The 19,833-nt window shown below is 45.8% G+C and overlaps 1 protein-coding gene across 3 annotated transcripts in view; it reads left to right on the forward strand.

Moving 5' to 3' along the window:
- Positions 1-1,463: 1,463 nt before the first annotated feature.
- Mpp7 (MAGUK p55 scaffold protein 7) overlaps positions 1,464-19,833 on the forward strand; it is a 206,088-nt gene continuing 187,718 nt past the window's right edge. The window contains exons 1-2 of one of the 3 annotated variants that reach the window (XM_087206967.1): positions 1,509-1,616; positions 4,181-4,245. Coding sequence is in view for 1 of the 3 variants with exons in the window: in XM_087206964.1 (XP_087063090.1) it covers positions 7,729-7,772 (44 nt within the window). In the remaining 2 variants the exon portion in view is untranslated. Of the gene's footprint in view, positions 1,617-4,180; positions 4,246-6,408; positions 7,773-19,833 lie in introns of those variants that run through there. The other 2 variants (XM_087206965.1, XM_087206964.1) reach the window with 2 other exon arrangements.

The following is a 19,833-nucleotide window of genomic DNA, read 5'->3' on the forward strand; positions in this document are numbered from 1 at the left end:
TTCATATTAGACAAAACTAAATTCTTGTTTTTATTTCTTAGATAATTAAAAAAATTAGCTCTCTGTACTTAAGAGTAATACTCCAGGACATATATTTTTCAGATTATTATGATTCCATTTATTACAGAGGTTCTGTAAAACTCTTTCTCTGTTAGGTCATGAGGCTTCAGTGTCCTTCAGAGAGCTTTACTTTTTTCTTAGGAAATGGAGAAAAAAGAATTTTTTCATTTCTTTGAATCAGATTTTTTGTCCTTGCTTCTTTTTTTTTTTTTGTATTTATTTTAACATTTGTTTCCTTTCCTCAGCTTTCATTTGACTTCAGATGGATTTCTGTCAATCTCCAGTTTTTCACTATTATTTACCTCATACAGTTGGAGGAAGTGCTTCATTTCACATCTCCTGTTTTAGACATCATAGGAATGGCAAGAACAAATGGAACAGCAGAACGGAGCTGAAGCAGGCTGGAGAGAATTACGAGTGGTCCCATCATGACACCAGGCCTGCAGTATGTGGTGTGAGAACGCAGGTTACTTTAACCATGGGTCATTGGTCCTTATCTCAACTCCCTCCTCCCCCATCTTTAATGATAAAGTCTGTGTCACATCATGAAGTAATGTTACAAGTAATGTCCTCTGTTAGCTGAGCTTCCAATTTATATCACTTGAACTCCCTCTCTCCCTCTCTCCCCTAGCTTTATGTTGTATTGCAGACGCCAAGTTCTTTCCCAGGGAATTGTCCTATAGCAATTCCGTCAGCAGTGTATGGCATGTGGGCGCCACAACCTCATTTGTGATGTTCTTTAAGGGTGCTGAGGCAGACTGGTACCGAGGCACGTTTCTCGATGGCCCACAGATGTTGGATGTATTTACTGTACTTTCTAATACTGTGCAAGAATCCGTCACATCTTCAAAGTTTGTCTTCACCTTTCTTTGCACCTAACTTATTTTTCTGTTTTTAAAAATGCTTTTTCTAATTATGGAAGCAATGCCTACTGGACACGGAGCACAGAAAGGGAGCCACCCACACCTCGCCAAGGTTTCGCGCCTTCTCTTCCCATACGACGACGCCCTTCTGAACCTCAAGGAGCGGTAACCTCTCTGTATCCACATGTTAGAAATCAGGTGTTTTCGCCCAGTTCGTGCGAAAACTAAAGAGCTACGGGAGATAAGAGAAGTCGCATCCGCAGAGGAGGCTGGTGTCGCGCCCTCTCTACTCAGAACGAGGTTTGCCCTGCACCTCAGCTGCGCAGCCACCTGGCACTGAGGAGCCAAGGCCAAGGGAGCCAGGCACGTAGGGGCGGAGCTCGAGATGATTGCTGGGGCTGCCACCAATCAGAACTCGTCTTTGGTTTCCCCTACCGGCCAATGAAAGGGTTGTATTGGAGAGGTTGTCTTCAAATTTGGCACGGTTCCCTCCTTCCCCAGCCAATCAGCAGGCGGTGGGCGAGCAGGCCCCGCCCCACATCTGTCCCCGCCCCTTGGGGGCGGGGCAGAGTCCTTCCTGCTGGACTGCCACGGGCCAGGCTCCCGGGGCTCGATCGTCCTGCGCCCGCCCGCGGCGGAGCCGAACTCGCCCGCTCCGATTGTGCTCGGCAGCGGTCGCGGTCGCCGCTGCAGGTGAGGGGGCGCGGGTCATCGGAGCCTCCCGCGGGCGCCTGGCGCTGAGGGAGCGGGCGAGCGGCCGGGCGGGCGGGCGAGGCGGGCTGAGGCGGGCTCGGGGAAGGAGCCGCGCCGCTGGGAGGGCGCTGAGCTCGGGCCCTCGCTCTTCTCGCCGATTTTCTGGTTCTGAGCCGGGAGCGCGTGGCTTGCGGCGGGACACGCAGACCCCGCCGTGACCACCTTTGTCTGGGCCGTGAGGGCTCGGGCCGGGCGCCAGGCCCGGGCTGTCACCTCCGCGGTGGGAGGTGGGAGTGGGGCTGCGCGGGTGGGCTGCTTTTCCTGCTCTTCACCCCAGCGGTCAGATTAAGGCGGCGACGAGGACCAGAAGGAGGAGGAGGGGGAAGGAAGCCCCTCTCCGGGCAGGCTCTGCGCTCCAGGCTTAGGGAGCGCACCTGCCGTCGCGGGCACTGTGCTTCCGGCAGGTCCTGGCGACCCGTTACCTGCCTGGATTCCCACTCCCAAAGCCCCCAGAATTGCCGGGACCTGTGCTTCCACCTGCTCGGTGTGCCGTTTGTTCGCGCGTGGAATGGTGAAGGTCACCGAGGCTTAGCAGGACTGGCCCAGTGATAGCTCTCAGAAAGCCTCCTCCCCGTCCAGGGACCCCCGGGTTCTACCAAACAGCATTCCCTTTAGGAATGGAAGAAGGGTTTCCATTCTCCAGCTGAGAGGCTCGGAGCTCACGGTCAAATTCACTATGCCGTCCTCCCCTCCTGAGGTGGATGTGCATGCCCACTCCAGGGGTGCATGAACCGAAAGCTCTAGACACAAGAGGAATCCTCCCACAGCGACTTGCCTTCTGCTTTACTTTATGCCTAGATTTAAACCTGAGATCTAGATAAGGTCCCTGCCGTTGAGCAAGCTTATTGTGCGTATTGAGTCGATCACATGTACAGGAGTAAGAATGGAGACGTTTATTTTTAAAGAAATAGTATTTCTTAGTTTTCTTATTCTTTTTCCTCCTGATTTGCTAAGATAGTTTCATTTTCACAAAGGTAATTTTCCACACAGGCAAAACAAAAACAAAACTTGGTGGAGGTATGTGAGAATCTCTAAAAATTTTGTTGTTGGTGGTGGTGGTCTCCATACTAAAGAACCTTGCTAATGTTTGCATCTCTAGCTTAGCAGTGATTTCAGTACACTGCTGTTTTGTGAATTGAAATGAAATAATGTGCATAAGGCAAATGCAAAAATGTGATGCATTTGATGGTGACTTGGGACTTTAGGGAAATCTTTACTGTCAGTTGATAGAAAATATAACTGATTTCTTAGAGTAACTGAAACGAAGAAGTATCGGTATGTGGGAGTAACCTGGAATGATGTCAAAGCTTAGAGAACTCTAGAGAATTATTAGGTTTGTTTGTTTGTTTGTTTGTTTTGGTACCTGGGATTGAACTCTGGACCTTGCACTTGCGAGGCAGGCACTGGAACCACTGAGCGAAATTCTCGGCCCGAGAATTATTAGGTTTTTAAAAAATTATTTTTGGGTGACCTGGGAATGTCTTATGAATTACTGAATTATTCTTGTCTTGAAGTACGTAGTTCTTTGTGGATAAGACAGCTGTAGCATGGAGCAGGTTCTCATGTAACATACAAGGCATCTGCATTTATTGATGCTTTAGTGCCTTGCCTTAACTGACTCTCCAGTCAATTTAAATCTAGGACTCAAGCAAAAGTTTCCCTTTCTTTTTTTTTGGTGCCAGGGATCTAACTCTGGACCTTGCGCTTGCGAGGCCGTCGGTGGAACCTCTGAGCTAAACACCGGCACCTCATTTCCATAACAAAATGTTTATCATCTGTTAATTTGTAAGGAAAGTGAGTCCTTCCTTCCGAGGAGCCCAGCCCTCCTGCAGTGTGAAAAATTGGAAAGAGTCTGGCTCTTTGCATTTGCCTGTGTTCTTAGCTAAGCCATCTCTTCAGCCCTTCCTGGTTTCCTGCATTGCTATTTTTAAAAAATTAATTATGATGTCCATGAGTTCCACTAGATGGTGCATTGGGTGCTGTTATTGGAGATTTCAAATAGATTTTTAAAATTGTCATTATAAACATTTAACTGGGACAGATACAGCTGCATTGCAACTGTTCCTGTCTTAGCAATGAATGATTTCAGGGAGTTTTATTAAATGAGATTATTTGAAAGGACAGGCTAACTTAAAAGTGAAGACAATGGCTAGTAACTTCATAAATAACCTCTACTATAAAGCTTTTTGCTTCTCCCTGGTTTTGGAATCCAGACCTGAATGTAAATTTATTGGTGCTTTTTTATGTATACTTGAACTTTTCTTTTTTGTTGGCTTGTGTTTTGTTTAAATCTTATGTGACCTCATACTGAGCTGTTTGAGCCTAGTCTTGTGCTTTGCTTTCTTAGGTTACTGGCTCTTTAGAAGAAGCGATAAACTGGCATGTGTAGCAGTATCATTTGATACCAAATATGAATAGATGCTTAGGTAAAAAAAAAAAAAATTCCCCCCAGGCAGGTGAAAGCTTTTCTCTTGACTGCTCGTTTAATATATCTGTTCTTTTAGAAGAGCACTGTTACCAGACTGCTGTGCTTGAGAAAGAGATTGGTCTCTCTCCTGCTCTTCTGATGGTAGGTGTTATTTATTGGTGGGGCTTGTCACTGACGGATTGCTTTTACTGATTGTTACAGAGGGAATCTGAAAACAGCTGTTGGACTGATTAAAAAAATACCTCTTAGGGGCCGGGGGGTTTATCTCAGTGGTGCCGCCACCGTCTGCCTTGCAAGCTCAAGGTCCCGAGTTTGATCCCCGGTACCAAAAAAAAAAAAACCCCTCTATTAGGTACAGAAATGGCAGTGTTGTTAGAGAACCTTCGATGATTACATTTTGTAAGATAGTTTGAAGAAAATGCTGGATTTAAAAAATGCGAGATAGGAATTTAAATGAGAAGGTCTTTTCAGGTGGTTGGTGTGTAGGATTATTTCAGCTGCCCCGAACTCTGGGTGGGGAGAAGAGCAGTGATAATTTTGTTTCTTGGAAGCATGTCTGGTTCTCAGGGAGATTCAGTGGTGATTTGGCAGGAGGGAAATAAATTGGGTCCATTCCTTCCAGTAAGATGGCTCTTGGCAGGGCTGCCAGCCCTTGGGTGTGTGTGGGGATCAAAAGGTGCTGGTTAAGTGGCCAGGCAGATGAAAAGACATCCTGTGTCTGAGTGCCGAAGCTCGCCTCACCTTTGAACAGCTTTAATTAGATCAGTGAGGACTTCTAGTCAGGTTAATAGTCTCTTGCCGTCCAGGCTTGGGCTGAGTACCCTTCAGTCTTCCAGTGCATCAGGCTATGGTAGTGCTTGCATATACTCTTTTTAAAGGGCCAATTGGTGATAAACAAGTTGAATACACATGCACATGTACGGCTTAAATTGAAGACGAGTTGAAGGCACAGTTTGCTTGCCTATGACACAGCTTTGAAGAGGGAAGGATCAGGTAGGGCGTTGTAGAGCACAGGAGTGGGGCAGGGGGGTCATATTTGTGTCTTTCCCAGTAGTGGGACTCTAAGAGGGTCTGACATATAATTAGGTGTCAATTAGCTTTCCTGGGGCCCAAAAACAGTTGCTCTCTATGTGTTCTTAAAGCAATTTGATCTCAAGAACCCAGTATTTATGAAGGTTATAACTTCTATTTTTGGCAGTTGCAAGTTTGTTGAAATGATGTAAAAATTTGGAGTGGAGCCCAGGATAAAAACATTGATGGAGGCATAGCCCAAGATTTATCAAGCTCCTACTGCCCATATTCAGAATTTTTTTCCCCTTCCAAATATGGCTTCTGATTTAGCTTCTGAAGCGTCAGTGTGGACTTCTGGGCCTTTGGTATATTTTGAATTTAGCTCAGTTCCGAGTGCAGCCCATCAGGCATCCTTGGGTATTAGCCAGGGCTTTCGTTCCAGGACCCCTCAAGGATCCCAAATCCAAGGATGGACCTCAATTCCGTTTATAAAATGTTGTGGCTTTTGCATATTGACATAGTATTTGCACATCCTCCTGTGTACTTTAAATACTTAAGCTACCCAACACAAGCAAATGCTATGTCCATTGTGTTGTTTAGGAAATAAAGACAAGACAAAGTCGGTACATGTTCAGTGCAGACGCAGTTTTCATTTCCCAAATATTTTCAGCCCACGGTTTGTCGACTCTCTGGATGTGGAACTCATGCATGTGGAGGGTCAGCTGTGCTATTTTTACACAGCGTAATCAGGGTACATATTAAGCGTTTTGTCAGGCTTGGGTGGAAAGATGTTGTGCTGTGAGCCAGTCAGGAAATGAATTAACACGTCTTTGATTTATCTGTAGTCATTAAAATAATATAAACTCTAAATTCTGGACATTTCAAAATGGGGATCATTTCCCACTGACCATCAAGCTGAGTGTGAGAAGTGAAGACTGGCAGCTCTCCTCTCCCCCGGAGGCTCGCACAGTCTCGGGTTGCTGCCCTCTGTCTGGAGTGTGGCATGCAGTAGCTCTGGGGTCCTGGCATTTCTCCTAAGCTCCCAAGCAGAGGCGCTGGGATGGCCCAGGGGCCACACTTTGAAAACCGTCATGGGGTTCTGGGGGGACAGGTGTAATGATTAACGCAAGCTTCGAAGTTCCAAAGCGCTCAGTTTGAATTTCTGCCTGGCTACTTCCTAGTTCTTTGACCTGAGGTATTTTTTACCCTCTGTTTTTCATCTCTGAAATGATAATAATACATTGTTATGTTTTTGGTAGTATTAAATGAACTTATGTGTGTAAAAGCTCATAATAAGTAGACTTTCAATAAAAAAAACACTCAGTGTATGAAATAAGTAGGATTCTGAATCTTATAAAATTGAAGGAGGATCCTTAAAGAGGGAACATTTTGTATTCTCATTTGTCTAGTCCTGTGCTGGGAAAACAACACGCACGTATATGTATTCAACTATTTAACGATATAAGGGAAAGTTTGTGGATTCTAGTAATTTTCCCTAAACAGTTTTAGAGATGTAGAATATTTATATTGGTGTTTATTCCCTGACTCCCAAGGTTGAATTCTTCAGTTAAAGTATGTTGGACTTAGCTGGACATGGTGGCTTCTATTGGTAATCCCAGGCTCTGGGAGGCTGGGAGGCCAAGGCAGGAGGATCACAAATTGCCTAGCCTGGGCAATTCAGTAATTTAGCGAGACAGAATGGCTGAGGATGTAGCTTAGTGCAGAGGCCCTTAGTTCAATCCCTAGTACTTTTTTTTTAAAGAAAACAAATCCTTATGGTCCACACTTTTTGATTTTTTGAGACCTGGTTTCATTGTGGGGCCCATCCGCACTTGAATTGGTGATCCTCCTGCCTCAGCCTTCTAAGTGCTGGGATTCACGCACCACCATGCCAGGCTGGTCTGCACTTTATATAAACAGGAGTTTGTAAGGCTGCTGTTGAGAGTGAGGAGACAGGAAGTACCTGACAGTCATCCTGGGGACAGCTTCACCTGTGGTACCATGGGGACTTTGTATCCCACGACCTTTGATGCATCTCTTGGGATCTCTCTCCCCAGACTGCTAAATGCATTTTCTTTCTGCAGATCTGAGAGGCCCCCGAATCCTCCGACAACTAGAGCCCTTTTCTCCATTTTCCTCTGGCACGGCCTCTTGTCTTACTCCTTTGTAGCGTTACCATAATCACAATCGTGTTTGCTTTTCATTGTTTCCTTCTCCGCAAGGTAAACTGCACGGCAGCAAAGACCTGATCATTGCTCCTGAGCCCCAAATGGGCACCTCCTGTGTGGGACCTGGAAGCTCCTGGTTGGCTGCCTGAAAGCCCCGCCTCCCTCCTCCCTGGACCGAGGGGCCCTCAGATGGAGTTGAGGGTCTGTTTGGGCATGCTGTCCTTACTGGTCCAAGTGGTCTTTCACTGTGGTATCCTGTCCATCCTACCCCCAGTCCCCTGGGACCTCCTCCTGGGCATGCGGACACAGGGTCACGAAGTGCTGCTGCACTCCTTCCCTCTCTTGCCAGCTGTTGTTTCCCAGTTCTCGCTGGCACTTGATATTTTCTGGCTTTATAACTTCTTTCACTCTGACATCGCAGGTGGAACAGTCCAGGCACAAAGTGATGTGTTATTGTTCTTATTTGCAGACGTCTGGTAACTATCCTAGGTGAGTGTCTTGTCATGTGCTTATTAGTTGTATGGGTTTCCCCTTTTGTGATTTGGGCATTTATATATTTTTGTCTCTTTTTTCTAGGGTTTCCTATCTTTTTCTTTTCTGCCCTAAGACAGTTTTTAAAAACATTTATTTTTATTTTTTATTTTTTGCATTGAACTCAAGGAGGTCTGAGATACATTGCCAGCTCTTCTTTATTTTATCTTGAGACTCTTGCTCAGTTGTCTAGGCTAGTCTCTAACTTGGGGTCCTCCTGCTTCAGCCTCCTGAGTAGCTACAATTAAAGATGTGTGAGACCCTGGCTGGTTCTTGTTGGGTTTTAAATGTTGCAGGTACAGTATATCTTTTCTTTGGGGTTCAGTCTCTAGCACTTATAAAAAAATCTTAGCTTTTCTGATCTGTCAGGATTTTTCTTTGAAATTCTCTTTTGAACAGAATTTTATGTCATGATCCACCCATTTTTTTCACCAAGTCTTGTTTAGGAAATATTTGTCCCATTTCTAGTTAAAGGTATGTTTTTTTATGGATTTTTTTTATGGCAAGCTAATTTCCCCTAGTCTCATTTACTTGATGACCCGATGGGTCGTGGCCCACATTATCATTTATCCAGGAACACACACCTCCCACCCCATCTGCTCATCCCTGTTTATTTTTAGGCTCCCTGCACTGTTCTGATCAGTTTGTCTGTTCCTGTTCTAACTCCACAATGGTTTCTGGTTTTATTTTTATTACTGCAACTTGTTTCTGTATTGGTATCTAGAAAGGTGAGTTGTTCCTGTGTTCTTTTTTCTAGGAAAGGACTTACAACATTTTTTTTTTTTTTTTTTTTGGTACCAGGGATCGAACTTGGGTCCTTGCGCTTTCACAGCATGCAGTGAAACCACTGAGCTAAATCCCCAGCCCTTACAACATTTTTTTTGGTAATTGTTTATCTCTTCTCTTAGATGGCCAGATACTTCCATACCTGCTTTCTTCATTTTTTAAACTTAGCACCTAATATGTTCTCTGTAAATGGAAACTTAATTTTCAGCACTTTTACAGTTTAAATTCCCCACAAAGTTGATATATTAATACATGTTTAATATTTCCCCAAATACCACATATTTTGCTAATGTTTACCTTCTAACAAGAGTTCCCAATTGAAATCGAGCTGTCTCTAGGTGTTTTGTTGCTGTTGTTGTTTTGATTTTTGGAGAGAGCTATATAGTCCAGTCTGGGCTTGAATCCACTCTGTAACCCAGGCTGGCCTCAGACTTGTGAGCCTCCTGTCTCAGCCTCCGGAGTGCTGGGATTATAGGTGTGTGCCACTTCACCTGGCTGTAGGTTCCATGAGTCCCTACTTAGTGTTTTTTGCCGAGTCATCCTATCCAGAGGAGCTAGGTTCCCTGTCTCCCTGGCTTTAGATCTTAAATCAGTTGCTGCATTGTGCACCCTGGGAGCCCATTTCTTTCCATTAATTAATGCACGTCTGACATTCACTAGTGTGTTATTAGATGCACACAACATTCATATATATGGTTGTTCATTACAGTATTTTAACACCTAAAAATAGAAACAACCCAAATGCGTGGCAGTATTTATTATTCTTTTTGAGAATTGTTAATATAAAGTGAGCAGAAGATTACAAAACCTTGTTATCAGGATAATTCTACTGTAATAAAGAATTCATTATGTTCACATGAAATTCTCGAATTGTCTACCTACTATATATTAATGTCCATGTTCAAATAAAAACAGTTCATATAATAATAATAGGCATTAAGATTATAGTGAGTTACTGCTTCACTTTCTAAAATTATGTAACAACAGCTTTTTAAATAATGAGAGATAAAAATGAAACAGCGGCGTAGTAATGGGGGCTGGGAACATGGGGGCTGTAGATGCACCAGACAGGCGGTGGGCTGAAGGTGAGTGGTGGGTACCCACGGGCTCATGTCGTGGTCCGAGTCTCTTCATTTAGTGTCTGCTTGAATATTCCCCAGTAGAAAGTGAAGAAGAAGAGCACTAATTGTGAGTGGGACAGTTACAAAATATAGCGCGTTCATACGGGACCGCTTTTGTCCCTGCTCCGTGGGAGTGGGTAAACTGCACCTGTCTGTGCGTGGTGGCCCAGCAGCCAGGCCTGTGCCCTGCTGGGAGGCATCCAGGCACCTGTGATGGCCCGGCTGAGTGTGCCACACGTCCCTGGCCTTGTACACCCAGCATCAGGGCCGCAGGAGGACCCTTCTGTCCCGCGCTTTGCACTAAGCAGCAGCCCTGGCCCTGTGTCCCTCGGACCCAGCGCAGTTGCTCGGCGCTGAGTGACTTAAACGCAGGAAAGTGAGGGCTGGCCTTGCCCTGCCGCTCCCGATTGTGGGTTTTCAGGAACTTCTGCACACATCTGCTCCTGAAGAGTGCCGCTGGTTGGTACAGAAGGAGAGCGGCTTCTTTTGCTTTGGTTTACTGTTGGCTTTTTCTTGAGTTGACCAGAAGGAAACGGGTGTGGGAAACAGCTTAGTCTGTGGCTCTTTTTTCCCCTGAAGTTGCAAAGGCATTTTATTTATTTTTAATTTTTATTAATGTATGTTGGCGGTATATAATGTTTACGTTCCTGTGTGGGGTTGGTACATGCACATAACACATCCCAGTTCCCTTACTGATCTTTCCCTCCACTATCTCCCCCTCCCTCCATCTCTTTGCAGATCCTCTTTGCAGAAAGATCTAACTCCCTACTTCCTATTATCTTCTGTTTTGCTCTTTATTTAAAGTTTGGGTTTCTCATGTAAGAGAAACCATGTGATCTTTAAGCTCATGTGTCTGATTTATTTCATTTAAACTTGTAGTCTCAAGGTGCATCCACTTTCCTACAGATGACTCAAGTTTACCCTTTTTTGTGGCAGAATAGTACTCCACGGTGTGTAAATACATTTTCTTTTTCCATTCATCTCTTGATGAACACATAGACTGCTTCCGAGATTTAGCTATTATGAATTGTGCTGGTATAAACATGGATATGCATGTATCACTGTAATATGATGTATTTAACTCTTTTGGGAAGACATCTAGAAGGGGAATAGCTGGGTCAAATGGAATTTCTATTTTTAGTTTTTTGAGGAATCTCCAAACTGATATCTGCAATGGTTGTACTAGTTTATATTCCCACCAAAAATGTAGAAGAGTTCCTTTTTCCCCACAGCCTTGTCAGCATTTGTTATTATCTGATTTCTTGATGATGGGCATCCTTTCTGGGACAAGACAGAATCTCAGTGTTGTTTTAATTTTCATTTCTCTAATGGCCAGTGATGTTGAACATTTCTTCATGTATTTATTGAGCATTTGTATTTCTTCTGTGATGAAATTCAGTGTCTGTTCATTTTACTTGCCCAGTTTTTGATTGCATTTTATTTTTAGGTTTAATTCTTTTTGAGTTCTTTATATATTCTAGATACTAGTCTTCTATAATATATTGTAGATATTAGTCTTTTCTTCCCATTCTTAGGTTGTCTTCTCATTGTGTTCGTTGTTTCTTTTTCTGTGCGGAAGTTTTGATATGATCCCATTTGTCCATTCTCGGTACTCTTTCCTGTGTGACGCCGGTTCTGTTCTGGAGGTCCTTGCCTATGGCCTCTGGCTTCCTTAATGCACCGGTGTGGGCACACTCGGTGAGCCAGGAGGTCTCGGAGCTGAGAAGGGAGAGGTGCTGCCCATATCCCCGCCCCACCTCACAGTTGGATGCGCAGTGCTCCCAGGAAGCCCTCTCATGGCTGGGGGGGTGACCCATGGCGGGTAGTGAGTGCCCTGTCTGTCGCTCAGCTCCTGCCTGACTCTCAACTTTAGAGTTCCGTTCAAAGGGGAAATTGAGGAGAAAGCTCATGTTGGGAGCACATTGTGACAAGCTTTCAGACTTTGGATTTCAGTACCACTCAACTTTTTCTTTTTTTTTTTGTAGTACTAGGGGTTGAACGCTGGGAGCACTGAGCCCTGAGACACAGGGTCTCGTTAAGTTGTCCAGGCTTGTCTCAAACTTAACCTTCCTGCCTCAGCCTCCTCAGGAGCTGTGTTACAGGAGTGTGGTATCATGCCCAGCCGTAGTTTTAAAAATTGAAGACCTCAAAGGCCTTTTGTGTATGAATTTTTTGTGTGCGTATGGTCCTGGGGATTGAACCCACTTCACACTGAGCTACATCCCTAACACTTTTGTGTCATTTTCTATCGAGACAAGGTCTCTCCAAGTCACTAAGTTGCCCATGCTCGAATTCAGTTACTCCTGCCTCAGCTTCCCAGAATGCAGGGGTTGCAGGAGCGCATCTGCATGCCCCCCTTGTTTATATGAGTTTTGTCTATCAGTATTTATCACAGAAGGGATTTAAACAGGAAATTTCAGTATGTGTATTGAACAGTAACTCCATAGTACATGAACAGATAAGACTTGGTGAAAAATAACTTCATGAAAAGAATTTAGTGAGAAGAGTGGCTCTGCTGGACATTTTTACAGCTGTTTTTAATGTCCGGCTTAGTGGATGGGTCAACTTCTCTCTCTGCTTCTGCGTCCACTGTACTGGGGCATGGCTGTGTGAAACTGGTCTATTCACTGCAAGTTCACAGTGGTGACGGCCGCCCAGCTGGTTGGGGTCACCGCCTGGATTCACGCTGAGGCCAGCAGGTGCACACACCCTGGTGCTCTTCTGCATTCCTGAGACCGTCAAGGGAGAGAAATGACAGGTAACCTTGCAGCATGAACCTGACTTTCTTTTCTTGTGGAGCTGGACATGGGACCTCGTGCACGCTAAGCATGTGCTCTCCCACCGAACGCACGCCCCCCTGAGGGTTTTGTTGCGATGGTGTTCCGGAAGGAAGGCTCTGCAGGCCCTGCAGGGAGTCAGGACCACCGGGAGAAGAGCGTCTTTCCTGATGCAGTTGCAGTCCGGCTCCTCCTGGTGATCAGTTTCCTCAGAGGCTGCTGAGCTGGACACATTTCTCCACTGGCTCCAGAGCTGTCTTATCAGAAACAGGGCCCTGTTACTCTTTGGCTCTGTTGTGTTGAATTTTTCCAAGTGAAAGGAAGTTTATTACAGTATCACTGGGAAAGAAAATGTTTCTGAGCCCAGCAGTTCCTGACCGGTATGAAGCTGTTCATTTTGTTGTCTTCTTGCAGTGAACTTACCCGTAAGTGTGTTTGCGCGCGATTGACTTTCCTCCTCTTTTCAGATAAAGATAATCACAAAGAGAACTGGTAGAAACGTTGGCCTTTATTATTATTATAAAAATTTGTTCCTGGGCCGGGGATTTAGCTCAGTGGTTTTGCTGCCTGCTGTGCAGGCGCAAGGACCTGAGTTCGATCCCCGGTACCAAAAAAAAAAAAAATTTGTTCCTATTCCAAGGGCAGACTGATAAGCAGAAGTTGTATTTGTTACAGCATTTCCCCTACTATACATATAATTTATCATGTTGAGAAATGGATTCTATTGTATACCTAAAGTGTACCCATAAAATTAATGTAAAAAAGAGAAATGGATGATAGATAATAAACCCAAGCTTTCTCTGGAAAGAGGGGAAGCGACCGACAGGTGAAGGTGATTACTTGGAGGAAGCAGCCGGGTGGATTGGAGCTTCTGTTGGAATTAGGGGAAGAAAAGGGGCGGGGAGGCAGCTCCCTTCAGTCCTGGGCCTCCTGGGCCTTGACGCGGGTGCTGTGGTTGCAGGTCAGACCTGTTTCAGCTGCTCCTCCCTCCCGAGTTCCTTCTCATGACGAGCGGTTGCAGAATGCACAGTCCTTACTGCGTGAGGCTGGGGAAGGGCCTTATGGTCTCCTTGCGCTGTGACCCCTTGGGGGAACCTGTTAACTGCTGACTGCGGGCAGCAGTAGGAGGGGTGCTGGTGACCCTGGCTGGTCCCATGGTATTTTTCTGTGAATTGCAGAATGGTCACCTCAGCAAAGCCCTTCCTTCAGGCTTTGATGTGCGTGTGTACTATTAAACTCACCTCCGGGATCTGTTCAGCTCTTTTCAGCTTAGCGCCTGGGACTTTGCCAGTGATAACCAGTGGTTTTGAGTTGACTTCTGTTGCTCTGGCTTGAATCATGAAGAGATGGAATAATTTGCCCTTGAGCTGTAAAGCCAGGATTCTCTCTCAGGTTACTCATTCTCCAGCACATGAGAGACCAGAGTGGGAACCGCGTGATTTGAATGCCATTGGGATTTTCCTCTCCTTCACACACCTTTAACCTTTTGTTCTGGGGCTCCATACCTCCATCTGCACAGGCATGGTTTCACCTGCTTTGGCTGGTGCTCTAAAATTTTTCCACCAGAGTGCATAACTTAACGACAGAAGCTGGCCCAGGAGAAGGCTGAGGGCACTTCAGAATGCAACTCACCACAAGCATGAATTGCTCAGAAGTTTTATGTTTGTTTTAATAGATTGCAATTGCTTTCCACTGTGTGGTGATTTTTTAATGCCTCCCCCGAGCTACACAATATTCAGGAGTTTTTGACCCAAGATCACAGGCCTGTGTAGTAGTCATGCCCAGATGTGGAGCACAGGCAGTGTACTGTCTGGTGTCCTGGGCCCAGCTTGGAAGGAGGTCAGGCTGAATTGAGGAAGGAGCAGTGAGCTGGGGATGTCTTTAGTAGAGATTCGGGTGGTTTCCTGGCATAGATTTCATGACTGGACATTGGGAGCTTAGTTCTCAGTTTGTTTGTGTTTTCTGCCACTGGTTTTTCTCTGTGTTCCTGCCCTTACATCGTGGGGTTGTCTTCAATCCCTGACCCACTTATTCACCCCTCCAAATTATTCCTTGACCCTGTCTTGCTTTCAGTCTTCATTTCCTAATGAGTGATTTCTAAAGTGCCTGTGGTTTCGGTGAGCTCCAGTTCAGCCAGTCCCTCTGAGCCTCGAGTCACTGTAGCAATTTGTAGTTAGCTGCTCAGTGGATGTTCCTCGAGGCTTGAATGTCTCAGAGTCAGCATGTTTGATCAGAACTTCTCTTCTGTCAAAACCAGTGGTAGCATTTTTAGGAGGGACACAAACAGGTAGCAGAGGCCATCTGCTGTAGACGAGACTTGATCCTGTGTAACCTGAGGGTGCAGAAACAACGCACGGTGGCCTGCCTTTCTCTGGACCTCGGTTTCCAGCAAGGACAGAGATGACAGATGACACAGTTCCACTCGAACTCACAGGCACTATCTATGCACTTTGTCTTGTTCATCAACAGCAAGTTCTTGGGGTTTTTGTACGAAACTTAGCTTCCTTCAGGCCAGCAGCCTCACTGTGAGAAGGGTCTATGTCTAACAATGCCTCTGCCTGTAGGAAGGTCTCTCCCCACACCCTTCTTCCTTGTTTAATTAGTGTCTGCTGTCCTGGCCACCCACCTGAAAACCTTAAGGCCATAGACCCTAATGGTAAAGTGTGTGGACAGTAAAACTAACTGTTTAGGGTCTCTAATTCAGCTCTGCTCACTGCCGGTTGTATGGACTTAGGCTAATGTGTTAGCCAGCTTTCTCTGACTGTCATGATTATCTGAGAACAGCTGACGAGAAGAGAAGGTTCATTCTGACTCACGGTTGTGGAGGGTCCACTCCATGACCCCATGGCCTGCTGCTTTTAGGCCTCTGGGGAGGCGTCACATCAGGGTGGGAGAATGTGGCACATGACCTGCTTACCTCATGGAAAAGAGCAAGAGGAAGGGTTGGGGTCCCACTGTCCCCAGTCATCTGCACTGGGTGCACCTCTTTCTTTTTCTTTCGTTTGGTGTTTTTGGGTTACATAGTCCGGGCCGTCCTTTAACTCGTATGTAACCCGGGCAGGACTCAAACTTGCAGTCTTCCTGCCTCAGCCTCCCAGAGTGCTGGGATTTCAGGGTGCACCACCTCACCTAGCTGGCTATTTTCCACTGTGTTTTACCTACGCTTCCACACTAGGCAAGCATAGGAATATGTTTCAAGATATGATTTTCCTTCCCTTGCCCAAGCTGGCAGCCTGGATTGCTTGGTGGGGGAGGCGTCCATTTAGCTGTCCTGGGGCCTGTCCCCTTGTTGCGTGTGGCTCCCGTCCGGGCTGTGCTTTCCCAGGGGTGAGGTGACAAGGGCCTGGTTGATCACACCCTGCTCCTGGCTGGCCCAGGCCTGCCCTTCGGAGTCCAGAGCCTGGGGATTTCATGACTGTGTTGCTATTATTAATCCAGAGTACAGAGTACAGAAATCGCACCAGTCTCCTCTGTGTCCAGCTCTAGTAAAAGGAATTGTGTTCCTTGAAATTCAGACTACAGCATCATTATATTACTGCTTTATGTTTGATTGCTCCTAAAACAAATATGTACGATAATGTTTCTTTTTGATTTATTTTCGTCCTCTTAGATAGAGGGGTCTTGGCAGGGGCTGCACTGAGTTTGTGGCTGATGGGAAGAAGTGGAAAGCAGGTGTGTGAGCGTGTGTCCCCTTGTTCTCTGTCACCTGTGGTCCTGGGGTTGCCGGCGGGCAGCTCACCTGTCTGGCTCGGGCCTTAGAGAGGCGCAGACCAGCTAAGCTGATGCCCGACAAGGGCCTCACCCCACACTGGAGCCTCTCCTTGTCTTGGCCCTGGCTGAGGTGGGAGTGCCCAGGGTTCCTCTAGCCACAGCTCACTCTGGGTTTTCTGGGCTCTGATGATGGGCCTGTCTTAAGGCTAAGCAATTGAGAAGAGTGAAAATTGCTAGAAGTGCCTATGAGGGTCAGGATTTTCCCCTTTTTCTTATAACGCTGGTGCCAGTGTGGTATAAATGCTTGTGGGGCAACCGCCTGGATTTTTTTTCTCTTTCTGGTGGGGGAGGGGTTTGAGACAGGCTCTCACTGTGTAGCCCAGGCTGGCCTCCGACTGGGGATGCTCCTGCCTGGGTCGTGCTGAGTGCTGGGCTTACGGCAGGCACCACCGCACCTGGCACTCGTGGCCTCCCTCCCTCCTTCCTTTTTTCTCTCTTTTTCCCCTCCTTCTCTACTTTCCCTTTTTCCCTCCCTCCATTTTTTCTTTGACTGGAGAATGAACCCAGGGCCTTCACACCAAGCTGTCCCCAGGCAGCCCATTCTCTCTCTCTCTCTCCCTCCCTCTCTCTCTGTCATTATTTAGAGGATCATGCTGAGTTGCTCAGTTGCCCAGGCTGAGCTCCAGTTTGCAGTCTTCATGGCTCAGCCTCCCAGAGTTCGGGATTACAGGCCTGTGCTGGGGGCACTGGATGGATTCCTTAAAGAACATGCTGTGCATTTCTGGAGGGCAGAAAGGGTAACTCAGAGGTTTATCTCTTAAAAGCAAAAGAGCTTCTGTCCTGTGGGGATCGGTACAAGGAGCTGAGTTTTGAAGAAGGGCTTGGGAAGGGAGAGAGGGGGCAGTGACTGGTGCGTGGGAGGAAAGACAGGTTTACTCAGAGGGCTGTAGGAGCCTCTTCATCCTTGGGTCTCTTCCTGGCCACCTCTTAAGGGGATACTGAGGCAGATTCTTTTCCTTAAGTTGCTGCCATTGGAGAACTTGCCTAAAACTCGGGCTCATCCTGTAGATGAACTTTGGGAGATCGAACCTGAACTCCGACCTGCTAATTGTGCCATTCTGTTTCAAGAAACATGTTAAGGGGCCGGGGATTTAGCTCAGTGATTCTGGCACCTGCCACACAAGCACCAAGTCCCGACTTCGATCCCTGGTACCAAAAAAGAAAAGAAAAGAAAAAAAAAGAAACATGTTAGGAGTCTGAAGCAGAAATCGGCTGTTTGGTGGAGAAATGAGCTTCCCGCGTTCATCCTGAGTTGTTCAGGCAGAATGTGCCGGAGATGTGTCACGGGATATTTTTCCTGTGTGAAGGATTTGGGTCCTTTAAATTTTTTTTTTTTTTGTAAAATTTCAGAAATACTGAATGGCAGCATAAACACCATATAACCTTTACCCAATATTAATAGTGATTAACATTTTGGTGTTTTTCACGTTTTTTTATTTAATGAAAAAATTCTTTTTTTTCCTCTTTCCGGTTCTGTTTTCTTTCTGCCCAGGAGCAACTGTTAATATAAATTTGTGCATATCTTTGCATCTTTTTAATACACACGTTTATTTTGTTTTTTTCCTTTACATACCAACACATTATAGCAGTATATATTTATGGGGTACCAAGTAATGAGTTTTGAATACAACGTGCAGTGACCAAATCAAGTCAGCACACTGTCACCTCCAGCACGTGACATCGTCTAGAATGAGGACGCTTGAGATCGGTCTCCTGCAAAACTGAAGTGCATGGTGCTCAGTAGTTCACTGCCTTCCACACTGCTGTGCGGTAGCTCAAAAAACCCCTCTTTCTCCTCTCTAATTGAAGCTTACTGTGTATCCTGTGATTATCATCGCCTGCTTTTTCTTAGCGTTAGAAACAGCACCGTGTGAAGTGTTCAGTAACGAAGATGAGTCACTGTCCTTACTTTCGCTTCCATTTTGTCTATTCTGATGCTAACTGGCTGTGTTGATAAAGACCAGATGACATTTTTCAGTTCTAGCTTTTTGTGTTGTCAATAGAGGTCTTCTTTATGTGCCTACTTGCTAACATAATCCTCAGTGTTTCTTTAACCTTTACTAAAATTGCTATTTGTTCCTATGCCTTAAATTGGCTAGAAATGTAAAAATGGATGCTGCCCATAAGTCGAAAGCCTTATATTTGGTTGCAATTTCCATGTGCATTTTAGCAGAGAGCCTCAATATTTTGTGCTATGCTGCTCACGCCAGGAATCCCAGCACTTGGGAGGCTGAGGCAGGAGTATTGCTCTAAGTTTGAGGGCAGCCTGTGCTCCATAGTAAGTTGAAGGCCAGCCTGCACTATGAAAAAACAAAAGCAAAAGCAAAACAACAACAAAATTGCACAGGGTAGCGAAACCTTTGCGATGGACTTGAGCAGGTGGCCGCGGGGTTTGGGTTGACAAGGGTGTGCACAAGTGCTGTTGCCAGGTTCACTTTGGGAACTGTGTTGTGGGGTGTTATGTTATTAAAGGTTTTTGTCTTTTCTTTTTTGGTAACCGTTGTTAGTTTTCCATACTAAAACAATGTCCTCTTTGGGTTTATGAAACACACACCGTATAAAATGGATCCATGAGCTATTATTAGTCTAGCCCTGCTCTTGTAAGCATGCTTTGGTCTCGTTGCTCCCGATACCTGTTGCCTACTGTGACTAACTCAGTCATCTTACCACCTCGTTCGAAAGATCCAAGATGGAAAAACACATTCACTTTCCAGTTGACCGGGCTCCCGTGAGCTTTTCATGGCTAAGGTTATGAACTGGAGACTCATGTTTGAATCCCAACAACTCTTCTTCCCCCCAGCATTCTCTCTTACAGGACTGTATTTTAATGTCCCCCGCCCCCATGGTGCTCACCTCTGGCCTCCCTGACTGCAGTTGCCGCTTTCTTTGCTGCCTGTGTGGCCTTTGCTTTGCCCGTTCCCTGGAGACTTTAAAGCACAACTGGTATCATGTGATTGTTGCAGAAGATTTCTACCTCTTGGATGTGTAAGTGGTTTATTTGCTGTGTTCCAACTCCACTTCTACCACTTACTTACCAGCTTAGTTTGAAATTGCAGATGTTTCTGAAGACTCATGTTCTGCATGTGTGGACTGGGGAAGTAGTCCTAGGATTCAGGCTACAGAGCTGTAGTAGGCTTTATGTCGGAATATATTTCAAGTACTGTTCATGGCCCAGTGGAGTTAGGGCTGTGATTCCTAATCATATCCAGTCTTAAGCTCTTTAGCTGGGTTTCATTGTTCTCATCCTGTGCTGCCTTTGAAATATTCAGCCTTAATGTTTTAAAAACAAACCTGTTGTGTAATCAGATCAGTCTCTTTGGCCTTTTGTTTCCCTCCCTTTAAATCAGACCTATTCACGCTTGGCCTGTACTCTTGTAAACACACACACCCATGGGAGAGTTTTCATTTGTGGTGGGTTTCCTTTTTTTGGTTGTTTTGTTTTTTTGTTGCTGAGGATTGAGCCCAAGCCTTGCACATGGGCTGCATACCTCCTGCCTCACTGAGCTACACTCCTGGCCTCTTGTAGTGCCTTCCTTTTTGCTTATATTCTCATCCTTTAATAGT

The sequence above is a fragment of the Heterocephalus glaber genome, unplaced genomic scaffold (assembly GCF_053883595.1).
Source record: "Heterocephalus glaber isolate CG9 unplaced genomic scaffold, H.glaber_assembly_v1.0 deba00000738, whole genome shotgun sequence".
In the NCBI taxonomy this organism is placed as follows: Eukaryota; Metazoa; Chordata; class Mammalia; order Rodentia; family Bathyergidae; genus Heterocephalus; species Heterocephalus glaber.